General features: G+C 38.5%; 2 protein-coding genes across 2 annotated transcripts; both read left to right on the forward strand.

The window, feature by feature from the left end:
• Positions 1–495: 495 nt before the first annotated feature.
• On the forward strand, positions 496–12,572 carry fkbp9 (FKBP prolyl isomerase 9). The gene is made up of 10 exons (XM_041967244.1): positions 496–808; positions 1,580–1,725; positions 4,456–4,645; positions 4,722–4,867; positions 6,526–6,715; positions 7,553–7,698; positions 7,792–7,981; positions 9,735–9,880; positions 10,172–10,335; positions 10,961–12,572. The coding sequence occupies exons 1-10, from the start codon at positions 606–608 to the stop codon at positions 11,138–11,140; spliced, it is 1,701 nt and encodes a 566-aa protein (XP_041823178.1). The 5' UTR covers positions 496–605; the 3' UTR covers positions 11,141–12,572.
• Positions 12,573–14,193: 1,621 nt separating this feature from the next.
• dnal1 (dynein, axonemal, light chain 1) lies at positions 14,194–22,559 on the forward strand. Its single transcript, XM_041967417.1, has 8 exons — positions 14,194–14,308; positions 14,723–14,761; positions 14,910–15,019; positions 18,542–18,597; positions 18,700–18,755; positions 18,952–19,078; positions 19,245–19,385; positions 21,905–22,559. Exons 1-8 carry the CDS (start codon positions 14,306–14,308, stop codon positions 21,952–21,954), a joined length of 582 nt encoding a protein of 193 aa, XP_041823351.1. The 5' UTR covers positions 14,194–14,305; the 3' UTR covers positions 21,955–22,559.
• Positions 22,560–23,529: the final 970 nt, after the last annotated feature.

Here is a 23,529-nt window from a genome sequence, read left to right on the forward strand (position 1 = left end):
AAAAGCAGCTGTACCCGGGCGTAATAACTAAAATAAATACTATTTTAATAGGTTCTATTTCACTTTAATTAAGAGGCGTTGCCATTATCTACATAAGTGCGGAAGGAGGGGATGTGTCTCCTGATGAGACCCCTACGTTACCACGTTGACACATCTTGGAGGCTGCACTGCGCAAGGCCAATACGTGGTGCCCCGAGCTATCCCATTCAAAAGCAAAGTGTATCAAGTCAGCTACGGCAAACTAGAAAAAGACAGGAAACCTTGCGTGTGATTTCAAATCAATAGCAAAGGTGGCTACTTAAACATATGTTTTAAATGCTTGTGCGTCATATATACAAAAATTCTTGTGTTTGGCCAAATATGCTTGTAATTTATTAGACAAATTTGGCATTTGAATAATCGTTGAGGCTTTTCTTTTTTAAAAGTTAACCGGATGTTATAAAGTTTTCAGCCTATTGACCAAACCGACGCTGGGACTAGGGGATGGGCTTCTTCCCAAGCGAAGAACAAACGTACTGGGGCAGCAAGGAGTCAGCTCTCACTCATATGCGACAAGCTTTTTACCACCGTTATCTCCATCGTTGCAAACTTTGTCTGTAGTGAAAATGATCAAGTGTGCGCAGGGGGTGTTGTCTCTGTCGGTCCTGGTGACATTCGCCGCCTGCAACGCTCCTCCGGTACCGTTAGACGACATCCTCATTGAGAAAACTTTCGAACCAGAACAGTGCGTGCGGTCAGTCAAAGTAGGGGACTATGTCAGGTATCACTACATCGGCATGTTTCCGGACGGTAAAAAGTTCGACTCGAGGTGAGTATCACGCATTTGGGATTGTTTTATTCACAGGTCAAATTTCCTGCAGAGCAACCTGGCTGCGCGGTGCGAACAGCGTGCGTGATGCGTAAAAGTGCGCGTTGTGGTTCGTCCTTGTGAGCCACGCAGGCAAACAGGCAAAGTGAGGTCTGTTTGTTAATCCATTGTCTTCAAACTACATAAACTGCCATAAAAAAGTTTACACACTACTAAAACCTGATCAGATCCAGATTTCTGCAATTAAATTAGACGAATCTCACTGGATGTGAAACGTGGACACTCTGTACTTAATTTGCCTTTTTTTGAGGATTCCTGAACACCACTTTGGAATCCACTGATCTGACCAACAACTGATGAGATTCTCAATGGCCCAAAAGACCCAGATGCACTACATATTTGAGTAGAATCGTCTAATGTGGTGTCTGAATTATCAGCTAATTATGTGGTTATGCTATATTAGAAATACTCATAAAAATCTCAAATTGAACAAAAAAACTTTAATCTACATTCTTTAGAGTAAAAATATATTTTACCATCAGATGTAGATTTGGAGAAAAGCATCTGCTAAATGACTAGAATTGTAGTGAGAATCGTGTCATAATGAAAAAAATTTTCATATTCTGTCATTCTTTCACTTTTTTCTTTTTGCTCAAGGGGAGCAAGGTTCCTTTTATAATGTCATTACATTTGTAGGACAAGCAAGAAAATATTTGATCATTATTTGTTCTCAGATAATTTTAAGAAAGTTGGCTTGTGTTGTCATTTCAGCTATGATCGTGACAGCACATACAATGTGTTTGTTGGCAAAAAGCAGTTGATTGAAGGGATGGACAAAGCTTTGGTGGGAATGTGTGTCAATGAGAGGAGGCTGGTCAAGATCCCACCTCACCTCGCCTATGGAAAGCAAGGATACGGTATGTGTAGTTGAATGTGTGTCATATTCATATTAGCATATCCCTTTGTCCCATCACTTCTCTAACTTAGATGAATGAAAACCAAAGGATAAATCTTTCTATAAAGTTTGATATGAATACACAGAACTGTCACAGCTCACCTTAACAGTGTGAGAACTTTGTTGGACATTTCAACAAGGCTGTTGTACTAGAGTCTGTTAAATAAAAAGGAAATGGGCTGCTCCCAAGCCTCTATGTAGGGTGATGTCAGAGGGACATCACATACCAGGAAGCAGATCAGAGGAAACTGCTTTTAATCAAGTTTTTATTTTTTTTTACCATTAGTTGCTGCGCAGCTGCTAATGTATCAGCCTCAACAACAGGAGACCAACTTTTCCAGAGCAATTTTGTTTTAAAGAACATAAAATACCAACAATAACAATAGTTAGAAAATTATTACGTTTACAGTTAATAAGGAGAGGGTCTGCTGAGGCTGTTTACATGTAGACTACAGTGTCTCATTTGTGTGTGTAAAGTTAGATAATCAGAGAGAGAAAAAAGAGAGGACATGCATGGGCATGTGAAAGATGGGGCTGCGTCCTTCACCACCGTTGTTTTTTGTGTGTGTGTGTGAAATCACATAGGATGAAAGAGGTGAGATGGAGGTAGAAATGGATTTACATGAGAGAGACAGAACGAGAGACTGCCAACTCACCAGTAGTAAAGGTTTACAACTCCCATCCACATACGCCCTGCTCTGCTTTAGCTCCTCCTCCCTCCTTCTTAGCATCACTTTCTTCACCTTAGGAACTCTTTAGATTGTTTCTGCATACCTACATCCTAAAACTTTACATATTCTAATCAAGTCCTTTAACTCGATTGAACAAATGAACAAAAGAAAAAAAAAAATATAATTTTGGTCATTTATTTATTTAGGATTAAGATGTTCTAATAACAGTTGATCAGTCCTGATAATCACTTTGGAGCAATTTTATCCCAGTTCTTTGACTCAGGGATGTTTATGAACAAGCAGATGAACGGATATGTTTTTATTTAGACTTCACTGTATAATTCAGAATGTATTGTTTAGTAAACAATTAAAAGATGTTCAGACCGAGTTGCAGGAAAACAGGCTCAAACGAAGATGCTATCATCATCTAGTCTCACAGATGGGATGAGGTTTACATGCTGGAATGCAATGTTTTTATTTCTCTAAACAAACACTTCTCATTTAACCAATAATGTCTTATTTGGTTTAATCTGTCCATAATGGATTTGTCCAACAACCTTCTGCTTTGTCCATGAAATCTTCATCAAACTGCAGTTTAACTGCCAGACTTTTGCAGCCGTCTCCTGCATTATTCAGTGCTGCGATGGTTGTTTAGAAGTGACCTGCATTCCTGTGTGACCCTGTGGACAGTAACACTTATTGTTCTTGGACTGATCTTTATTGGTCAACACCTCTGAGGAGTGTAACAGGGGTTTGGAGCTTTCTCCATTTGTACAGTCTGTGTGACTGGGGATTAGTGCAGCTCAAACTCATGGTTTTACAGCATTTTCCAACAAGAATAGATTCACAAACTCCTCTTCTGAGGTCCTAATAACCTAACAATAATTAACAGGGGTGTCCACTCACACTGAGTTCATCTCCTTGATTTAAGATACTTTAGCTTGAACTCATTACTTAAATATTTTTAAATCATCTGGTTACAGTCTCTGTCCAATAGTAAGTTAAAAGAAAGAAACAGGAAACATCCATCCATCAATTTTCTATATATATTTATTTAAATTCAGGATCACAGGGGACTGGAGCCTATCCCAGCAGCTACTAGACAACAGGCAGGCTACACCCTGGACAGGATGCCAGTCCATCACAGACAGGATTACATAGATTACATTATATATTGTTAAAATAATTTCTAATGCACCAAAGAAAAATAAATCAAACCCCCTGAATGAATTAATGGCTTTTATGGAGATGTTTTGTTTTTATTATGCCCAAATCTGACAGACAGGACTTTGAGCATCTAACTAACAACTTTTATAACATCTTTTTCCAGTTAATCTTTCCTCATAGAAAAGGTGTTTTTCTTTAATCTTAAACACTGTAACAGACATCAAACATTTCACAAACAGGATATTTAGGAGATTACAAGAGTCTTGTTGTTCAGTGCTGTTTTAATTCTTGTTTTTTTTTTCCAACCAACAAGAAACCTTTTAAGTGACTCAATAAAGAGAATAATTAACTGAGAAGTAGGAAGAAGAAAATTTAGGGACAATTAGACTCAACAACTGCTAGAAAAGCTTCATATTATTTAGCTGCTGATTGACTCATATATTAAGCAAAACCTTTGTTTAAGTGTCTTAATAATGCTGTACGATAAAAGGAAACATTTCAGTGTTAAATAATGCAATGAAGATATGACTTAAAATAATGAAACAAATACTTAATACATGGTTCTAATCTTAAATGTAAAAATGGAGCGGTGTTCCACTTCTGCACCTGTGCATGCTGGTTAGTTGTAGAAAATGAACAAAAACAAAACTTACTCTATTTGGAACGTTTCCGCTTACAAAATACTCTTTTTTAATAGATTGTGTATCTCTTAATAACTCAAGTAGACAGTTTTAGTTTTATAAATTATTCATTCAGATACAGATTTTGGGTAATGTTACCCAGGATGTGCTTGAGTTTTTCACACCAGATGTGATAAAATACTTTTGAGCCACTTGTTCCCCTCTCCTCTGCAGGTGACATCATCCCTCCTGACTCTATCCTCCACTTTGACGTTCTGCTGCTTGATGTGTGGAACCCGGACGATGGCGTCCAGATCAACACGTACCACATACCTTCTGTCTGCAGCAGAAAGGTGGAGGTTTCTGACTTTGTCCGCTACCACTATAATGGGACCCTACTGGATGGGACCCTCTTTGATTCCAGGTTTGGTCTTCATAATCTCACATTCACACAATCACTCAAACATGCATCCACATCTGTTTTTCATTCTCTACTGCAGTCATACCCGTATGCGCACCTATGACACCTACGTTGGGATTGGGTGGCTGATCGCTGGCATGGATCAGGGACTTCTGGGAATGTGTGTTAGAGAGAGACGCATCATCAAGATGCCGCCATCACTTGGTTATGGAGAGAATGGAGATGGTAAGTGTGCAGTTTGGTTGTGATTGCATTTGGAGGTAAATCCTTGAGTCCTTCGATAGAAATTGATTTTTGAATTAGTAAGCAATGGTTGCTGCAGCTGGATTGTGGTATTCTGCATACATTGGATGTAACCAGTGGTTAATTGAGTTCATGTTGCCTTTCTATCATCTCCAACTAGTCTGCCCATTCTCCTCTGACATCAACAAGGTATTTTCATCCAGACAACTACTGCTCACTAGATAGTTTCTCTTTATTGGACGATTCTCTGTAAAATCCCAGTAGATAATGATTCCAGCTTGAGATGAACAGCCACATATTCCACCCAGGGGAGATGGGTGGTGCGTAAGGGAAGAGTTTAGATAGATAGATAGATAGATAGATAGATAGATAGATAGATAGATAGATAGATAGATAGATAGATAGATAGATAGATAGATTACATTACAGGAGGGGAAAGAGGATAGTGAGGAGACCCTGCTGAAACCCAGAGATCTATACAGTAGATCTCTACCATCACACATTTATGGAATTATGATTTCAGACATGTGAGGACTTGTCATGTTGAATGCCCGAGAATTCAAGTGACTGCAAAATGGTGCCATTTGATGAGATATTTATCAGAAACTGATCTATATCGAACATGTCTGAAAAATCTTCTCCCATACATAAATCATTGTGTATTCATTCAGCTTCTAAATCTTTGGAATTGCATTAGTAAGTGCAACCCATGTCTGACAGCTGCTTCAGGTGGGAGAAGGCAGGTAGAAACTCTGGGTTTCTTCGTGGTGATCCTGCAAGCAAGGAGGTTCACAGGGTTAGTTACCACGGTAACAGACTTGGGGTAAGACTTACCTCGCTTTCAGGAACGGAAAACCCAGAGTTTTCCCCAACTCAGGGTTAACATACTCAGAGTTTCAGCATAACCCTCTTTCTGGAACAGGCCCCAGTTGCTGTTGTGTTGAAGTCATTTTTCCCCCATTCTTCTTTGTTTAAGGATTAAAACTTTAAAATTGAAGTGCCTTTGTTATATTTCTTGTTTCCTGGTGATTTTTTTAAGTAAGGGTGAAAAATCTGGACTCCAAACAGGTCAGTTTAGAAATCTGAATGTTAGGGGCCATGTTGTTGTAAAATGTGATTACTGTGGTTTGAAGCTGTCTTGCTGAAATAAGAAAAACCTTGCCTGAAAAAGGCATAATCTAGATGGCAGTGTACGCTCCTCCAAAACCTTTTGATATTGGTCAATATTAATACTTTTTTCACAGATACACAAATCACCCATTCTATGTGTGGTAATGCACCTCCATATCATCACAGATGTTTGTATTTTGATTGTGGACTGATCACAAGGCTGAATTTGGATTCTTGAGACCACAGGAAAGTTTTCAATTTTGTTTCTGCACGTGACTGACAATAAAAAAAAATAACTAACATAAAACTTCTCTCTCTCTCTCTCTCTCTCTCTCTCTCTCTCTCTCTATATATATATATATATATATATATATATATATATATATATATACATATGTATATATCTTTTCTGCTGTTTGTGTCAGCTTTTTTTAAACAGTGCTTCTAACAGATTTACAATGAACATCAGCATTTTTTAGTTTAGCCCCGGTTGCTTGCATGAGAAAAAAATAATTTTCTTCTCCCTTCAGGTAGCGACATCCCAGGACAGGCGTCACTGGTGTTTGATGTTGTGCTGTTGGACCTCCACAACCCTAGAGATGGCATCACATTGACAAATCAGATTGTGCCTGACTCCTGCACAAGGAAGACAGTTGCTGGCGACTTTGTGCGTTACCACTACAATGGTAGTTTGTTGGATGGAACATTTTTTGATTCCAGGTATGTATTCATTAAGTTATTTATGAAAAAAAAAAAAAACACAAAAAAACAAACACATCATATAAATGTTATAATCTGCCCAGAGGTTTAATGTCTGCTTTTCCTTCAGTAGCCTCATGGTGGCAGCATCTCTCAGTGCATTGAAGATAATAGCAAGATGAAATGAAACTTAAAGGGGTAGTGCACCAAAAAATGTGTTTTTTGAGCTGTAAACAACACAGAATTACTTAATTGTGATGAAAAATCACATATACTGTTAATAAAATTAGTATTTTTTTTTAGTTTATGTTAAAAACAAGATTTTGTGGGTAAAAAATGGCTCATGACGCCCTCCACAGGGTAAAACCAGGTTTTGTTTTTCATGACATAGAGAGGTATCTACGTCACAAGAAATTTTTTAAAAACCACACAGACCCTTCCTCCAGAAGCAGATAGACGGGTCATCGCCTTGCAGGCATAGAAAACCACGGCCACCAACGCATATGAAGAGATGTGAGCTGAGCTGCTGTCTGTCAGTCATTTCTGCCTGTGCATCCCGTTCAGCCCACTCTCCCTGATCACCCCATAAAAACAGGAAATGATTCTGAGCTCATGTTTCTGAAACATGCAAAAGGAAGTGATTCTAAGTTCATGTTTAGTTCTGAGCACACACATTTTTCTAACTTTATACGTGTGTGCTCAGGCTGGAAATGTCAAACTAATCAATTTTCAGTTTGTCATTATATTCCATGTTCATGAAAAGAAATTGCACAGTTGAATCCTGCAAAACAAGATGCCGGTTGCTGCACAAACAAAGGGTTTTTAGCATTTTCAATAAGATAATCTTTTGCTCCACAGCTACTCTCGTAATCGTACTTATGACACCTATGTTGGACGAGGCTATGTGATTGCTGGCATGGATGAGGGTCTGATTGGAGTCTGTGTTGGAGAGAGGCTTACTATCACCATCCCACCACATCTTGCCTATGGAGAGGAGGGCACAGGTATGTGTGTGTAAAAAGGTTGATAACTGCATTTCTATCTTTGCCACATTAAATAATAAATTCTGCTGATTTTTCATGCCACGCCTCTTTCAGGCACTAAGATTCCTGGTTCAGCCGTGCTGGTATTTGACGTCCATATCATTGACTTCCACAACCCTTCAGACAACACTGAGGTCTCTGTCACCTTCAAGCCAGAACAATGTGGTAAAATTACCAAGAAAGGAGACTTTATCAAATATCACTACAATGCCTCGCTAATGGACGGAACATCTATTGACTCCACGTGAGTAAACTACTTTTAGAGGCTCTCCAGGAAGAGCAGGATGTCTAATCATTTCCTCTTATGTGATTTCATGCCCTCACAACAAATAGTGCAATTGTAGGCTGATTCACTAAAGCACCAAGATTCCATGAATCCTGAGCAAAACCAGTTCAAAGAACCAGTGTTAACGTGGTCAGAGGGGAGTATGAGAGGCTGCTGGGTCTGCAGTGCTTTAAAGTACATTAACATGCTCACATTGACAAGGCTAATGCAGATGTAACAGCTGTAGTTATATTCATTATTTCAGCAATGTTTTATTATGTCAGCTAAGGTTCATAGGAAAGAGTTACAATCCATGAAGATATGGTTGTTGCTCGTTTTGTGTTTCCAGCTGTGTAGTGTTGTTTGTTGTTTGTTTTGCTCATAAACGTGAATTCCAAAACTTGAATCAGGATTCTGTCAAAAATGAAGGGTGCATTTATTTTCCCTGATTCAACATACAGGACCAAAATGTATTGAGTCAAAACCCAGGTTTAGACTGACAAAATCTCTTGAGGTTTTGCTTTTTATGTTAGCCTCACCTATTCTTTATGATTTTTTTTAATGCTGATTTCCATGGGCTTGAGACTATTATTTGTGATCAGTTGCATTTTAATCACATGTGGAGACGCCATTGCTGTTTTCTGAAACTAAGTAGTGTGCCCAGCCCGCCCTCATGGGAGCAGCATAGTCAGGCTTTATTATGGTTTGAGATGTTTATGTGCTTTGTGGGTAAATTGCATCTCTTAATAGTTCATATATAAATTAGTTTGTGTCACATTTTAACCAATTCTCCCTAACCTGTGTTATTAACCTGTTTTATGTCGACATTTTGTGTGTCTTTGTGTTTGTCTTCAGAGCTGTTATGAATTTTATATATATTCTTTTTAGGTTGTTTCACATTTTGCTTTACTTTCCTAACTTTCTTTTTGGTCATTTTGTACCACACTAACACTTTCGTGTCTCTTTAATAATTTTCCATCTTTTTCTAGCCATTGCAATGTACATGTCTTTGTTAAAAAGTCTGTCAAAATGACAAAAAAGTATTTTGAATATAGTAATCTGGGTTTATTCTATAGAGTAGAATAGAATAGTATAGAAAGCTTTTATTGTCATTATACAGGGTACAATGAGATTTAAAAGCAGCTCACAAAAGTGCACACATAGTAGTACAATGTAAATAAAAAACACAATTTAAGAACATGATATAAACTGCAGCTATAAAAAGCACTCAAGACTCAAAACGAATGGATTGCACTTGTGTGTGTAGGTGTTATTACACCTAGTTGGTATTATTACAACAGTCTGAGGTAGTATGGGTGGATGTCAGACATGGAGGGCAGAGGGCGATAAAAGGTCACCAGCAGCTGTGTGTTCAGATGTTCCTTAGGCAGTGTAGCCGCTGCTGTTATATTCAAAAATTCTTGATTGCAAAGGTTTGGGGCTCTTTTCTTTTTTGTTAAATGGAAAATGATCAAAGAGAAAATAGATAAAAAAAAATCTCTAAACCAAGACACCTCTTGAGTTAAAAATGTTTTTGTTTAAAAACATGTTAAATTTACATTTTTGCTTTTATTAATGGTCCCATCAGCACCATTAGGAAACATTGTATCATCACCATATTGGAAGCTGGCGAGTCATCATACAGATAAAACCCAGATATTGATTAAAAAAATTCAAATTTTTTTAAGGGTATCCTGATTTCTTATCTTTTTTTTTACTTAAATTACATCAGGTATAATTATGGAAAGACATACAATATCGTCCTGGGAGCCAACCAGATTGTGCCGGGGATGGAGGACGGAATGATGGACATGTGTGTGGGAGAGAAAAGGCACCTTGTTATCCCTCCTCACCTGGGCTATGGGGAGAGAGGAGTCTGTAAGTCACTAAATGAAAAAGTTTGAAAACGTATGACTATTCCAGACTTGCACACAAAATCTCCCCAGAAATGTGCCATTCTATAATCTGTAAATTAAACAATCCTGATTTACAGTTGAACTTTTAGCCAAAATGCTGTGCTGTTTTACCCAACTCAGTCACACAGCAGATAATGAGTTTTTCCTTTCAGACAGGAGCTAAAATTAAATTATGAACCACAATAAGAAAGTTAATTGGTTTTATGTGTGTCAGTTTAGCTATAGAAAATTATGTATGTGTGTGTGTGTGTAGCTGATAAGGTTCCAGGGAGCGCTGTGATGCTGTTTGACGTTGAGTTGATTGACGTGGAGGAAGGACTTCCTGAAGGCTACATGTTCATCTGGAATGATGAGGTGTCACCTGACCTTTTTGCCGAGATGGACAAAAACAATGACAAGCAGGTGGAGCCCTCTGAGGTACGAAATCACTCAATGGGAAACTTTCTTCATTTCTTTGTTGTGGCTTTTGTCCGGTCGGGCTCCCTGCTCCGGGACCGTACTCCGACCACGAGAAGGAGCGTGCCTCCCGGCTGGAGCCTCCTTCTTCTCCTTCTCTGTCTCTTCCCCGGTCGGCTCCTGCTTTGACAGTTAACTTCACTCGCGCTTTAAAAAGAATCTGACTCCGATACTTCCTTTAAATGGTTTATTGCAGTGCACAAAGGCTGCTGGTGAATTCAGACCACACGAACTGCCAGAGTTCTGCCACGCAGAACTTTTTAAGCCCGTTCGACCCCCCTTTTCCCTCGCACCATCTCACCCTATCTTTTTCAGCCAATCAGAGAACATCTGTTTTCCACTCAGTCATACTCCCACACCTTTCACAATTCCCAGAAAACAGTTATATTGCCCTTATCTTGACCGGTCACCTTGTACTTGGCAGGTCATGTTGTTCTTGGTTATATTGCCCTTATCTTGGCTTATCAACTTGTTTTCCCCAATTCCCAGACAGGTTGTTCAGCGGACAGCGTGTCCCCAACTGACTGTTTTCACTACATCTTCATACCCTCCATTCGCCCTCTTTGATCCTTTTTTGCCTCCACAGTTTACTGACTACATCATGCAGCAGGTGAACGATGGTAAAGGCCGCCTTGCTCCTGGCTTTGATCCTTACCGCATCATCGACAACATGTTCTCTAACCAGGACCGCAACGGAGACGGAAAGATCACAGAAGCAGAGTTCAAGCTCAAAGCGGATGAAGCTGCTGCCCATGATGAGCTATGACGGACTGAGAGTAAAACAGATCAGGGTGAAGAGCCAAGGGTCAGACAGCTGAGGAGATGAGTGCTTTTAGGAAATATGTGGGGGCATAGTAGCAACAGGTGTGGTTTTATATGGGGAACAAGCAAGTGTGGAATGGGAATCTCTCTTTAAGAGAGCTTTGTCTGTTTTTTATATATGTTGGGGACTGAGATGATGATGATCAAATAAAATCTGATTCGCACAAGTTTGATATGAAAGAGGAAGGTTTAGGTAAAAAGGAATTATTTCAAGAAAACATTTGATTTGAGGATTGTGATGACAGTGAATGATTTTTTACCTCCTTGTTCATCAAGTTCTTGTTTTATGTGAGTTTTTAATCTTTTTGAAGGGTATACAAGCACTCCTGTGTGTGAAAGAACAAACCATGCTCTGCATGTTCAACACTGTTTACAGGCTTGTTTGTTGTTGAGTCTAAGTTTGCTTTATGATCAGTGAGTATTAACCTGTTGTCTTCCTGGTGCATTGAGTTGAGCTTCATTGATGCTGCATTCCATTTGCTTTAAAAGTTGTAACTGTAAGTAGGAAGATGTGCTAATCAACGGCCTGTTGATCCAATCATCACTTTTTATCTCAGCCATGTTGGATTGTTATGGTAGAGCTGGTGAGGTTTCCCCTTCTTTCCAAGTCACAACTCTGACTTCAGGGTTATTTCCAGTTTTTAATATATTGAACTTAGAAATTGACACTTCCAAGTTTAAATGGAATGCACCATTATTTTAAAATGCTGATTTAAGTGAGAATGTTAAGTATAGTAATATTTTTCTTTCCCCATAGTTAGTAGCAACACCTTGTTTTCTATTTTTCACCATTGAAAATCATCCACATGACACTGGAAGGGGTAAATGGTTGCTATGGCTATCCATTACAGATGGTTGGGAGGTAAAAACAGCTCCAGACACCAGCTTAATGAATTCCAAACAAAGGGTTATTACAAAAAGTCTGACATCTAAAACAGATATGCAGAAAAAAGTCAAATCATGGAAATTCTACTGTCCCCTGTTTTAGGCCACTTATATAGGGAAGGCAAACAAAGACGTTCCTCAGTTCACATCTATCAGACATGAGACTTGTACAGAACACAGACCAGTACTTCTGGATCTAATTATAAACCTATGTAATGCTAAAGAGTGGATGCTACATTACTTTTGTCACTTTTGCCACACAGTGCTTGTTTTTGTCTTCTGCAAATGGCAGATTTTATTTAGGATTTTGTGTGTTCATGTGTTTATGTGTGTGTGAGAGGAAGGGAGAAATGTGTGATTATTTTGGCATCACTGTTTTTATTTCATGAGACGGCTGGATAGTGGAAGTGTCAGCTGAAAATTTTATTTGATAAATGATCTGACTTAAATACATGCTCAGATTGTGTCTGTCTTTTTATGTTTGACTCACCACATGTGTCTCTATTAACCTTGACCTGTGTCTGATGTATCTCTGTAGTGTCTCTTATGTTAATTAATCTAAAGGTTTGTTTAAAAAAAAAAGAAGTGAAGGCCACTAAACAATTGAAACTATTTATTTATTTAATTATATATTTATTTTGTTATTCTTTTCACTTCTTCTTTATTTTAAGGGGGGGGGGGGTACTATTATTCTCTATCGGCTCAAGGTACTGACACCGCCTTGCTGGTCATTAGCTGCTGGTTGTTGGTTAAATCTGAGTCATGTGTATTTATAACAAAACTCACATCCCAGGTGTCAAAGAGAAAAGAAGACACACTACAGATAAATAATTAAAGATCCTTTGTTATGATGAAGAACAGGACTCAAATTCGGAACGGAAGACTTCTCCCTTTGCAATTGGTCAAATGAACCTACTTGAAATTTCTTCCAAAAAGCAAATGTTATAATAAAATTTGTCAAATTAAGTGACTCTCAAGCCTAAAAGTCTAACCAATCTAATCTAATCTGATCTAAACGAATGTAGCAATAAATAAATAAATAAATATTCTTAATTTTTTGCTGCGCAAACTGATCAGCTTTCTAATTTCAGAAGGGAGGCAATAAGTGTAATTGGTAAGTGCTCCTTATCCAGTGGAGGTCTATTTACACATCTTCTGACACTTGTCACAGTAAACCTTAAAAAATAGACACTATAGTATTATTTTAATAATGAAATCTGTCTGTCCGTCCGTCCGTCCATCTATCTATCTATCTATCTATCTATCTATCTATCTATCTATCTATCTATCTATCTATCTATCTATCTATCTATCTATCTATCTATCTATCTATCTAAGTAATATTCAATTTATTTATATGTATTAGTGAAGTGTAATATTAATTAAATCAAATTAAGTCTTGACATTTGAAAAAGTTTTACTGAAAATGATGCAGAGGATCTATACTTGAACTACGTGTAAAATAAATAATTAAAGTATAAAATGTTTGCGGTGTTCATAACATAATGTATTATTTTAATATAGTACAATAGCGATGTCTTGGTGATCAAACGTTTGACTGTTAGTAATTCTTAACATATGCGCACTCACAATAGAACGCACCCAACAGTCTGCAAAAATGACTATTTGGATCAATATTAACCCTTTGACTTTCACATTAAGAAAAAAGCAAGAGAGAAATTTTGTTTTGCATATTCTCTTCTTTTGAACTAGAAAAATACAAGTACATGATTTCTAGCAAATAGTCGAGATAAAAGTTGACAAGTAAGTAGTGACAGTGAAATGGTAAAAATTTGAAACAGCTACAGGATAGCAAACACTTTCTTTTAGTATTGCATACCCAAACATATTGGTAGAAACTGTTCAGGAAGGCTTAGTTAATCAATTCTTCACTAACATTCATAATAAACACGGAAAGATTTGCTCTACCAAACGGTAGAGCAGGATAACAAAGGGTTAACAAGCTGGTAGCGGTTGCTGTTATTTAGCTCTTAAAGTTTGTTTCAAAGTCGACGACAGTAGAGGACTTTGTTATGGTAGTGAATGTGAGCAGTTTGCACGTCTAAATGCCGCCCACAGGCGAAAGGTTTCAACTAGCGGGGGTGAGGCTTTTCCCGGCAGGGGGGCTTTTTTCGGCACAACACGTGCAACCGAGTAATACTACGCAGGCGCAATTTGTATCTTGTCAGTGCCATAGCAACCAGAGCAGACATCAATCGTCAACATGGTGAGTGTAGTTTCGGCACATTTTTTTATTAATACTATAATTATTTGGTGATTCATTTCGTGGAAGTTGTTACTACCTATCAAAACAAGTAGTGACACCTGTCTGAAGGTTATAATGGGCGTTACATGAAACACTCGTGTAGCTGTTATTAGCAAGTTAGCTGATCGCTGGCTAGTATTAGCTCAGCCCAGACAGTCAAGGCACGCTTGTTTATGTTTTGTTTCTCAGGTGGTCGAATCCCAGGAAATACTAATGATGCATTGGTATTAGACAGTATGTATTCAAAATTGGTAGCGTAAGAAATAGAGCATGTTTACGGAGTGCAGTTGTAATATCAATTCTATCAGTCTCTTATTTTGTGTAGACAACATTCAGCCTCTCGCTGTCTAATTAAATTCAATGTGATGTCTTCAGGCCAAAGCAACAACGATAAAAGAAGCGCTGAGCAAATGGGTGAGTGGCAAACAGACAACTCTTGCTCAGACCTCTATACCATATTGTACAATATTTATCAGTCTGTGTACATGTACAGGTATAAATGAGAAGATGTTATATAACTGAATGAATAAAGTGTAATTGCATCAGTTGTGTGTGTGTGCAGGAGGAAAAATCAGGGAATAAAGCGAGTGAAGCTAAAGAGATCAAACTGTACGGTCAAATGCCTCCTATTGAAAAGATGGATGCATTCCTCGGCACACTGACAAACTGCGAGTGAGTCCTGTCGTGATATATTAACTTATCCCAACTGTATCGTTGTTGTTTTGTCTTCCCAATGATCATTTAGTGTTTTTGTTATATGTTTCTAGATTCAAGGGCACACTCTATATCTGCATCTTAATGCACATTTGTGAATGTGCTGTTTTCTTTTAGGAGTAAAACACAACTGTTCCCAGAGACATAAGTGAATCTAAGATGTTTGTTTCCATGATTTTTTTAAATTTTTTTGTACAAAAACCAAACCCTGAGCAATAGACATGTATATTCATACACACACTGACTTACACCACCTCATTGCCAGCAACTATGATGAGTGTAACAGATTAAATCCACATATTTATGACCCCCCCCCCCCCCCCCCCCCAAAGAACAAAAAAAAAAAAACAAACAAAAAAACAAAATAGGATTCAGTATGTGGGAAAAAAGATCATATCCTTTTATTCATCCTGTATGGAACTGGTTCCCATGGTGACCAAGGGTTGTGGGTCAGAGTTGTCTGAGCTTCGTTTGAAACAGAAACTGTTTACCTGGACAATAATAGCACACACACCGAGAACAATTACCAGAACTGAATTCAAACCCAGGCTGACTGCACTGAAAAGTGTCACCCTCTGTACATGGAGTGGGTGGGAGGTATTGTTCAGTATTGTCTTTATTATGGACAACATTCTCCTCTCCGACACCACCGTCAAAGAGTCCAGCTCCATCCCCACAACGTTACTGGCTTTGCGGATCAGTTTGTTCAGTGTTTTAGAAAATTACCAAGAGTCTGAATGAGTAAAAGTAATTAGAAGATTTATTACAGGAGAAGTATAAAATACAAACAATTTTACTTGCAAGTTGAGAGTGTTGTCCAGACTCGCGTGAAGTCCAGAGAGACTCTGGCTCTTGCATCATTAACATAAGTTTTTATTCAATTCCAGCTGAAGATCAGTCTCTCAGACTGATAGTAGGAGAAAGGGAGATTGAGAGGCGCCATTCTCGCCCAATCAGGCTGTAATTTTCTAAACAACCGTTTTTTATCAGCTCCCTATCAGTCTCATCTTTTCCCACGTCATGAATCTGAAAGAGTGGTCAGCCTGACCTCACATACAATGACCCAACAGGAGAATAATAACGTCAATGTTCTATATCAGTAATGTTCTATATCAGAAGGAAAAGCAAACACACATCATGACATGTGATTGAGAATAATAAATGAATAAATGCATTTTAAGTAAAGTAAAGAATTTAAGTAAAAGAATTATTACACTTGTGGTTATTGTATGAGTAAATATGACTGATTGCCATATGCATTAAAATGACTTCCACATCAGTTTGTTTGCGTCTGCAACCCTCAGCCTGCTGCCCCAGCATGCAACAGCATAGAGGATAGGACTGGCCACAACAGACTCATAAAACATCCTGAGCAGTGTTTGGCAGATGTTAAACCACCTTAGCCGCCTCAAATAATAGAAACGGCTTTGGCCCTTCTTTTAAGTGCAGTAGTGTTCTTAACCCAGTCCAGTTTATTGTCAATATGCACTCCAAGGTATTTGTAATCCTTCACCACTTCCCCATTGACGGCCTGTATTGAAACAGGTGTCGCTGGTGTTTTGGATCTCCTAAAATCCACAATCAGTTCCTTACTCTTTGTCACATTAAGCTGCAGATAATTTTGCTCACACCATGTGACAAAGGAGTCCACAGCAGCAAAAAACAGATTCAGCTTGTTGGCCCTGTCCTCATTGCCCTCTGCTCCTCCGCTGTTGGAACGCTTGAAACCAGTGATGGTCTTCATACCGCTCCAAACCTCTCATTTTCTTTTGTTGAAGTTTCCACTCCAGCTTTCTCCTGTAATTGTCCTTAGCTTCCCTAATCTTGACCCTAAGTAAACTTCGGATCGTTCTCATCTCATCTCTATCTCCAACCCTGAAGGCCCTCTTCTTGTCATTGAGGAGGGCTTTCATGTCTTTTGTCACCCATGGCTTGCTATTTGGGTAATTAACTGTCTGTGTTGGGACAATGCTACCAGTACAGAAATCTATGTAGTGTGCTCATTGAACCCATTGATGTCCTCACCGTGGGGCTCACAGAGTGCTTGCCAGTCTGTCGCTTCAAAGCATCCCTGTAATTTCTCCAGCACCTCATCCGACCATCTCCTAACAGCCTTTGTGTTCACAGGCTGCCTCTTCACAACAGGCACTTAGCATATTAAAGACAGATGAATGAGGTTGTGGTCTGATCTACCAGTGTGGGGAGGGGGGAGGAACTGTAGGCATCCTTAGTATTTGCATACCACCGGTCTAGTGTTCTCTCCTCTCTGGTGGGACAGTCCACGTCTTGCACAAAGTTTTAATAGTGTCAATGGTGACATGGTTGAAGTCACCCGAGATCACATTGAAAGCACTTGGATGTTGAGTCTGTAACCGGGCTATGATAGATTAGATTAGATTAGATTAGATTAGACTTTATTATCTCACAGTGGAGAAATTCACTTGTTACAGTAGGGTTTGCCAAAGGAGGGACATAAACAGCCACTAAGATGATAAGGGAAAATTCCCTAGGCTTTAATATGGTCTGAGTCCAACAGCACACAGTTCAATGTCCAGTCCACAGCTTCGCTCTTTGATGGTTATGTGGGCGGGGTTACACCACCAGTTTTTGACAAGAACGTCAGCTCATCCTTCTTATTCGCCAGTGACCTCACGTTCCCTATTATAATAGACGGGAAACACAGTACATTTTTTTTACTTATAAAATGCATTTATTCATTTATTATTCTCAATTACATTTCATGACGTGTGTTTTCTTTTCCTTCTGATATAGAACATTGACATTATTATTCTGTTGTTGGGTCATTGTATGTGAGGTCAGGCTTACCACTCTGTCAGATTCATGACGTGGGGAAAGATGAGACTGATAGGCAGCTGATAGAAAACAGTTGTTTAGAAGATTACAGCCTGATTGGGCGAGAATGGCGCCTCTCAATCTCCCTTTCTCTTACTATTAGTTTGAGAGACTGATCTTCAGCTGGAACCAGGTTGAATTTAAACTGATGTTAATGATGCAAGAGCCAGAGTCTCTCTGGACTTCACGCGAGTCTGGACGACACTCTCAACTTGCAAGTAAAATTGTTTGTATTTTATACTTCTCCTGTAATAAATCTTCTAATTACTTTTACTCATTCAGACTCTTGGTAATTTTTCTATAACACCGGCCAGCTTCAGGGCTATCAGTTGATCCCTGGAGTAAACAAAGAGAGCGGTGTGTAGTTGCTGCGCCGTCCCAACTCCCCATGAAAGTAAAAGTTCTGCTGCGATAACAAGTACAAAAACTCTCTCAACCCACATATTGAGAGGGGAGCTACTTATGGCCAACAAAACAATAAGTACAGAGGAAAAATGAATTAGAAAAGGAGATAAACGGAGTTAAAAGTACAGAAAGGGAAGGAGTGACTTAAAAGGCTGCATGCCTGTTAACGCATATGATCATCTTTCAATTACCTGATATGTTATTGCCTTCTACCCTCCTCAGGAAACTGTCTCTGTCATCAAACAGCATTGAGAAAATTAGCAGTCTCAGTGGGCTCAGTGAGTATTGACAGCCTATCCACTATCTGTGTAACATCATCATAGTTTACTTGGTTCACAAACGAAAATGTGTCCCTGTGTTTTCATTTCTTGTCCTTCCAGAAAACTTGAAGATATTGTCATTAGGTAGAAATAATATAAAGTCATTCACTGGGCTGGTAAGTTAGATAAAAACCTTATTGACAAAAAAATGATTACTTTATTCATTTTTTGCCTATCTCTCATCTTTATTGTCTTTTTTTTTATTATATTTTTGTGAAACATTTTCTCTTGATTTGAATAGAGGTTACACGTACTTAATCAACTCTACATGTTTATTATTCTTACATAAGCTTTCTCTCTGTCTGTTTTCAGGAAGCAGTGGGGGACACGTTGGAGGAGTTGTGGATTTCTTATAATTTGATTGATAAAATGAAGGGAATCAACAGCATGAAGAACCTAAAAGTCCTCTACATGTCCAACAACCTGGTCAAAGATTGGGGTATGAAACACAAATAAACACAATCAACATATATGAATTTTAATTAGCTTTTATATTGCTTAAAGTTTGTTCCAAGTTGTTAATATTTTTCAAATTCACAAGAATTTGTCCACAGTCCAAAAGTGGCACTCGATGTGATGTACAATGTCTTCTCTGTGTCGTGTAGCGGAGTTTGTGAAGCTAGCTGACCTACCATGTCTCGCAGACCTGGTTTTCGTTGGAAATCCTCTGCAGGAAAAATATTCTGCTGAGGGAACCTGGATGGATGAAGCTTGCAAAAGGATGCCTAATCTCAAGAAACTAGATGGTAAGAGATTTTACTGAATTCTTCATTTAGCAAAGCTCAACAACATAAGCCAAACAGTTACTATTAGTAGTCTGTTCTTTTTTACAGACATATTGGGAATGTACTGAGGTTGCCAAGATTAGCTGCTACTTTAATAAAAAGAACATTGTGGTAACTCAGACTTCTTGTTAATTTCAGTTATCTGAACTGTTAAATCTACACTTGAATTTTCGCTTAATTTTTTGTACCCAACTACAAGGTTTCTTGTACATAACTGTAGACAATTGTTTCATAAATTGTATTCAAATCAAATTTTATTTAAAAGCACTTTTCACACAAAAAGTGATACAAAGTGCTCAACATTGTCGAAACCGCTGACGAATATTTACCCTATTGTCAATTCTTTGACCGACCTTTCAGGCTCACGTCCTGTTGCTTCCTCTCTTGGATCTTTAACGACCGGTGAGACTCCAGTCGCGAGGTGATGGGCGAACCTTTCCACCTCGATTCTTTTGGCGCGGAAACAAGCAATTTTACCCCTTTAGAATTCCTGATTATTATCGTCCGCTCATGCGAAGATAGACCTGAGGAGTTATTCTGGTAGATAAGCCAACCTTTGGGTCTAGGAGTATGAAGCTACCGTACTATCGTCCTAACAGGATCACTACCTGGTGTCGAAGTAATAACCTAGCGAATTCTTATGTCTCTTCGGGCATTGGGGAATCTTGGGCTTACCTGCTCGTAGTGGTGCTCTCTCTTCCCTTCAGTGGGGGTAGAAGAATATAAGAGAAATGAGTTTGGTTGGGAAGTTAACCGAAGTTAACTATAACCCTTTTATTCAAGTTTTTTATTGTTGGTATTGCTATTTTCCCAGTAGTGTAAAAAACCCTGTCTCCTGTTTGTGTCTTGTTTGTGAATGCTCTGTCTGTAAGCTGTAGATTAATAATAACAACTAAGCTGTAGCTCTATTAACTAAAAGCAAAACCCAATGTCACTAGAGTCTAAGGATAAAATGTAACTGAGTAAATGAACAAGAATGTATAAAATGTGAATAAGTAATGCATAAAACATAGAAAAATATAACTGAGTATTGATCAGGCAATCCATAGACTCAGTCTTTGATTATAAACATCATCTCACATCATATGTGTCATAGCAGTCATAGATTCAAACTTTAATAAAAACTTCTCTCCCTTCTGACACACTGAGAACCAAAGTGGTGGTTTCCAGGTGTGAGTTATCTGTAAAGATAAGGGCCTCTGCTTCCCCTGATTGTTGCCTTAGCAACGCTCTCTGGGCAGAGCAGTGTTCCCGTCACTCCCTGAAGAGCATGGCCTTCACAACATAAAAAAAAACAGAACAACTAATAATTTTAAAAACACCCACCTGAGGCCTTTACGATATCTCTCTGTTACCTGGGTTGACTTACCCAGACATTCAGGATCTGGATAAGAGGTACTACGAAGCTGGTTATCAACTCGGTAATTCAACCCAGGGTTATCCCATCCTGATCAGTCTCTCACTCACTTAAAAGGGGTGGTGTTTGCAGCATCTGAGCAATCGCAGACATGGAGAAACCCCACCATGGAAACAATTATTTTTTAGAAATATGAAAAATTTTAACACATCATCCAGGCCAGAAGCAACACTGTTACTACAGCAAATGCCAGGAAGTAATGCTGGCAGAAAATGGCCCACTCTGTTAATGAGTAAATTTGTGAGATTATACAATATTATTTCATGGGGCAACATAAATGAACGGCACTCTTATCACTCAATTTCACTTTGTTATGGCCCAGACAATTCGGGCAGAGCGCTTCCTCAGTCCCCTTTGTTTAAATTTTCCATTCAGTTTTTTGCGACTCAGCACTTCATGTGGGTGTGTGAAATATTAATTCTTCACCTTGAAGGCACAAGAGTGTTCCATAAATTCATGGTTCTGTAGTTATGCCATGTGTGACCATTATTGTTAATCTCATTATTTCAGATTCAATCGTAGTGGAGCTAAACGGCTGCTTTAACATACTTTACAGCAGACAATCACAATTCTTTATTTTTCCATCAAACAACAGGATCTTCTAAAAAATGTGCAGGTCACTTTCCAAGAGAACTTATTGGTCAAGAGGTGGTGCCTTATACACATTGATCTCTTATCCAGAACATTACCTCCTCCAGAGCAGGTTAGCCATTCAGCGTAAGTTACCATGGTGATTGACTCTGGGAAGAAGTGAACCAGCTTCGTAGTACAGAACACACCAGTTTAACCCTGAAGTTACCTGATCATAATCACTCATACACATACACCTATACACAACATTCATTCACACAGCCACACACACCGACACACCCTTCTGTCTCTTTAACTGAATATTATTATAGAAATGAACATCTGGCTTGACTCTGCTGTAGACCTTCAAAGGTTAGCAAAAGAAAAGAAAAAAAAGTTGTCAGTTACAACTTTAGTTGCACATTACAGTAAGAAGTTGCTTCTCTGAGATGTATACAACTGGTATAACTGGTGATTTCTGTTTTATTTTAAGGCACCCCAGTCATCAAACAGGAAATGGATGAGGGAAATGGAAAGAGCTGAAAAAGATGGCTGTCCAGTCCAAGAGACTGTCCCACCCACATAAGAGTCTTCCCTTTTTAAAGTTTTGCATGATTTATCATGATTCTTTCATTTATACATGAAGATATAGAACAACACAGATTTTATGTCAGTCATTAAGCACAAAATAGCAAACATAGACCCTGTGAGATTTTGATATAAATCTGGTTTTGATGCAAGTGTTACTACATGGTTAGTCTATTTCCAGATGTTGTTTACAGCAATACAAAGCTTTTTGTTTTCTCCAAATTGTGAAGGAAACTGACGCCAGTTAACTGAAAATGGACTATGAAGGTATGGCATGTTCTGTGTGAAAAGAACAATCACTCAGTTGTTCTTCATCTTATATGACCTTCTGGGTGCTTTGACCAAAACTAAAGCACAGTGTAGCACCCAGATAAGAACAGTGACAGATTTTGATTCACTACTAGCTCCATTCTGCTTTATCCCATAAATCCTAAAAAAAGGTAGCTCAGCATTCCTAACAGTGTGCTCCATCAACCACATCACTGTGAAGAGTAGACCAAAAGAAGTTTAACTGCATTATGCTACATTTGCTAACGATACAACCCCTGCATGAGGAAACTGTGGTCTCATTTGGATTACAGCAAACTACACATTAAGATGTGTTTAACCTTTGATATCTACAATACAAGCAAGTATTGAGGCTTTAAAAAGTGTTGTTCCAAATACTAACATGTTTTCTCACAGTGGCTTTTATACAGTAAATAGTCTATGGACAAAAAGGACATGAAAGGTTAGAAAATGACACTTGGTCTGTGGTTGTTCAACGACAAGCACAACTAAAAACCCAGCATATACTCACGTCCTGCTGTGGTTCAGTGACAGAAATTTGATGAAATAGCAGTACATCAAATGGATTTTCAAATGGAAAGCATAAGAATGTGGACTCAACCATATTAGCAGTTTTTCTTATTGGACTGGCAAGGACAATCTCTGTTCATAGAACCTTTGGGTCGTAATCTGGTGCCAGCATACCAACCAGGGAGGTTTTTACATGACCAAAATATATGCACAGCTCTTATAGTGTTTGTGAAAAGGTCTGCCATCTTACAGTGACTGTTACAATTAGGTGCTGTAGTGGCCACAATTGTTTTTACAAGGTAAGTTCATGTAGCGTCTTTTTCATTTTCTACTGGCTTTTGAATAAAGTGATGTCCTGTTAAATTATTTGAGTTTGTACATGCAGTTGTTGGATGTGTAAGATTTTCAGTGCATTTAATATTTTAAATAAATTCAGTTGATTTGTCAATTTGTCCTCTCAGTTCATCTTTAATGTCTCTTATAACAACACAAGCACTGCAAAGCTAAACCTTTCAACACAGGAAAAACACAGAGCATTACTTCATGTATACAATTTTAATGGAAGGAGTGTATGCACCATAAGAGTATGATACATACGCTGAGCTGTTTCACACATTACAAAGCATTTATAGGGGAGGTTCATGAAGTCCTTCCCTTGCACAAAGAAAGGTACAGAGTTAAACAACTTGAAGGCTTACAGGTTTAAGCATTCTCTACTAAGATAAAATATAG

Source organism: Melanotaenia boesemani, chromosome 17 (genome assembly GCF_017639745.1).
Source record: "Melanotaenia boesemani isolate fMelBoe1 chromosome 17, fMelBoe1.pri, whole genome shotgun sequence".
In the NCBI taxonomy this organism is placed as follows: domain Eukaryota; kingdom Metazoa; phylum Chordata; class Actinopteri; order Atheriniformes; family Melanotaeniidae; genus Melanotaenia; species Melanotaenia boesemani.

Bases quoted from the DNA above. Each gene is read 5' to 3' on its own strand.
- dnal1 (XM_041967417.1), top strand. The intron at 18,598-18,699 runs GTGAGTATTGAC...TTGTCCTTCCAG, and splicing joins TAGCAGTCTCAGTGGGCTCA to AAAACTTGAAGATATTGTCA. The intron at 19,079-19,244 runs GTATGAAACACA...TGTGTCGTGTAG, and splicing joins CAACCTGGTCAAAGATTGGG to CGGAGTTTGTGAAGCTAGCT.
- fkbp9 (XM_041967244.1), top strand. From the start codon at position 606: ATGATCAAGTGTGCGCAGGGGGTGTTGTCTCTGTCGGTCCTGGTGACA. The intron at 4,646-4,721 runs GTTTGGTCTTCA...TCTCTACTGCAG, and splicing joins GGGACCCTCTTTGATTCCAG to TCATACCCGTATGCGCACCT. The intron at 7,982-9,734 runs GTGAGTAAACTA...AAATTACATCAG, and splicing joins GGAACATCTATTGACTCCAC to GTATAATTATGGAAAGACAT.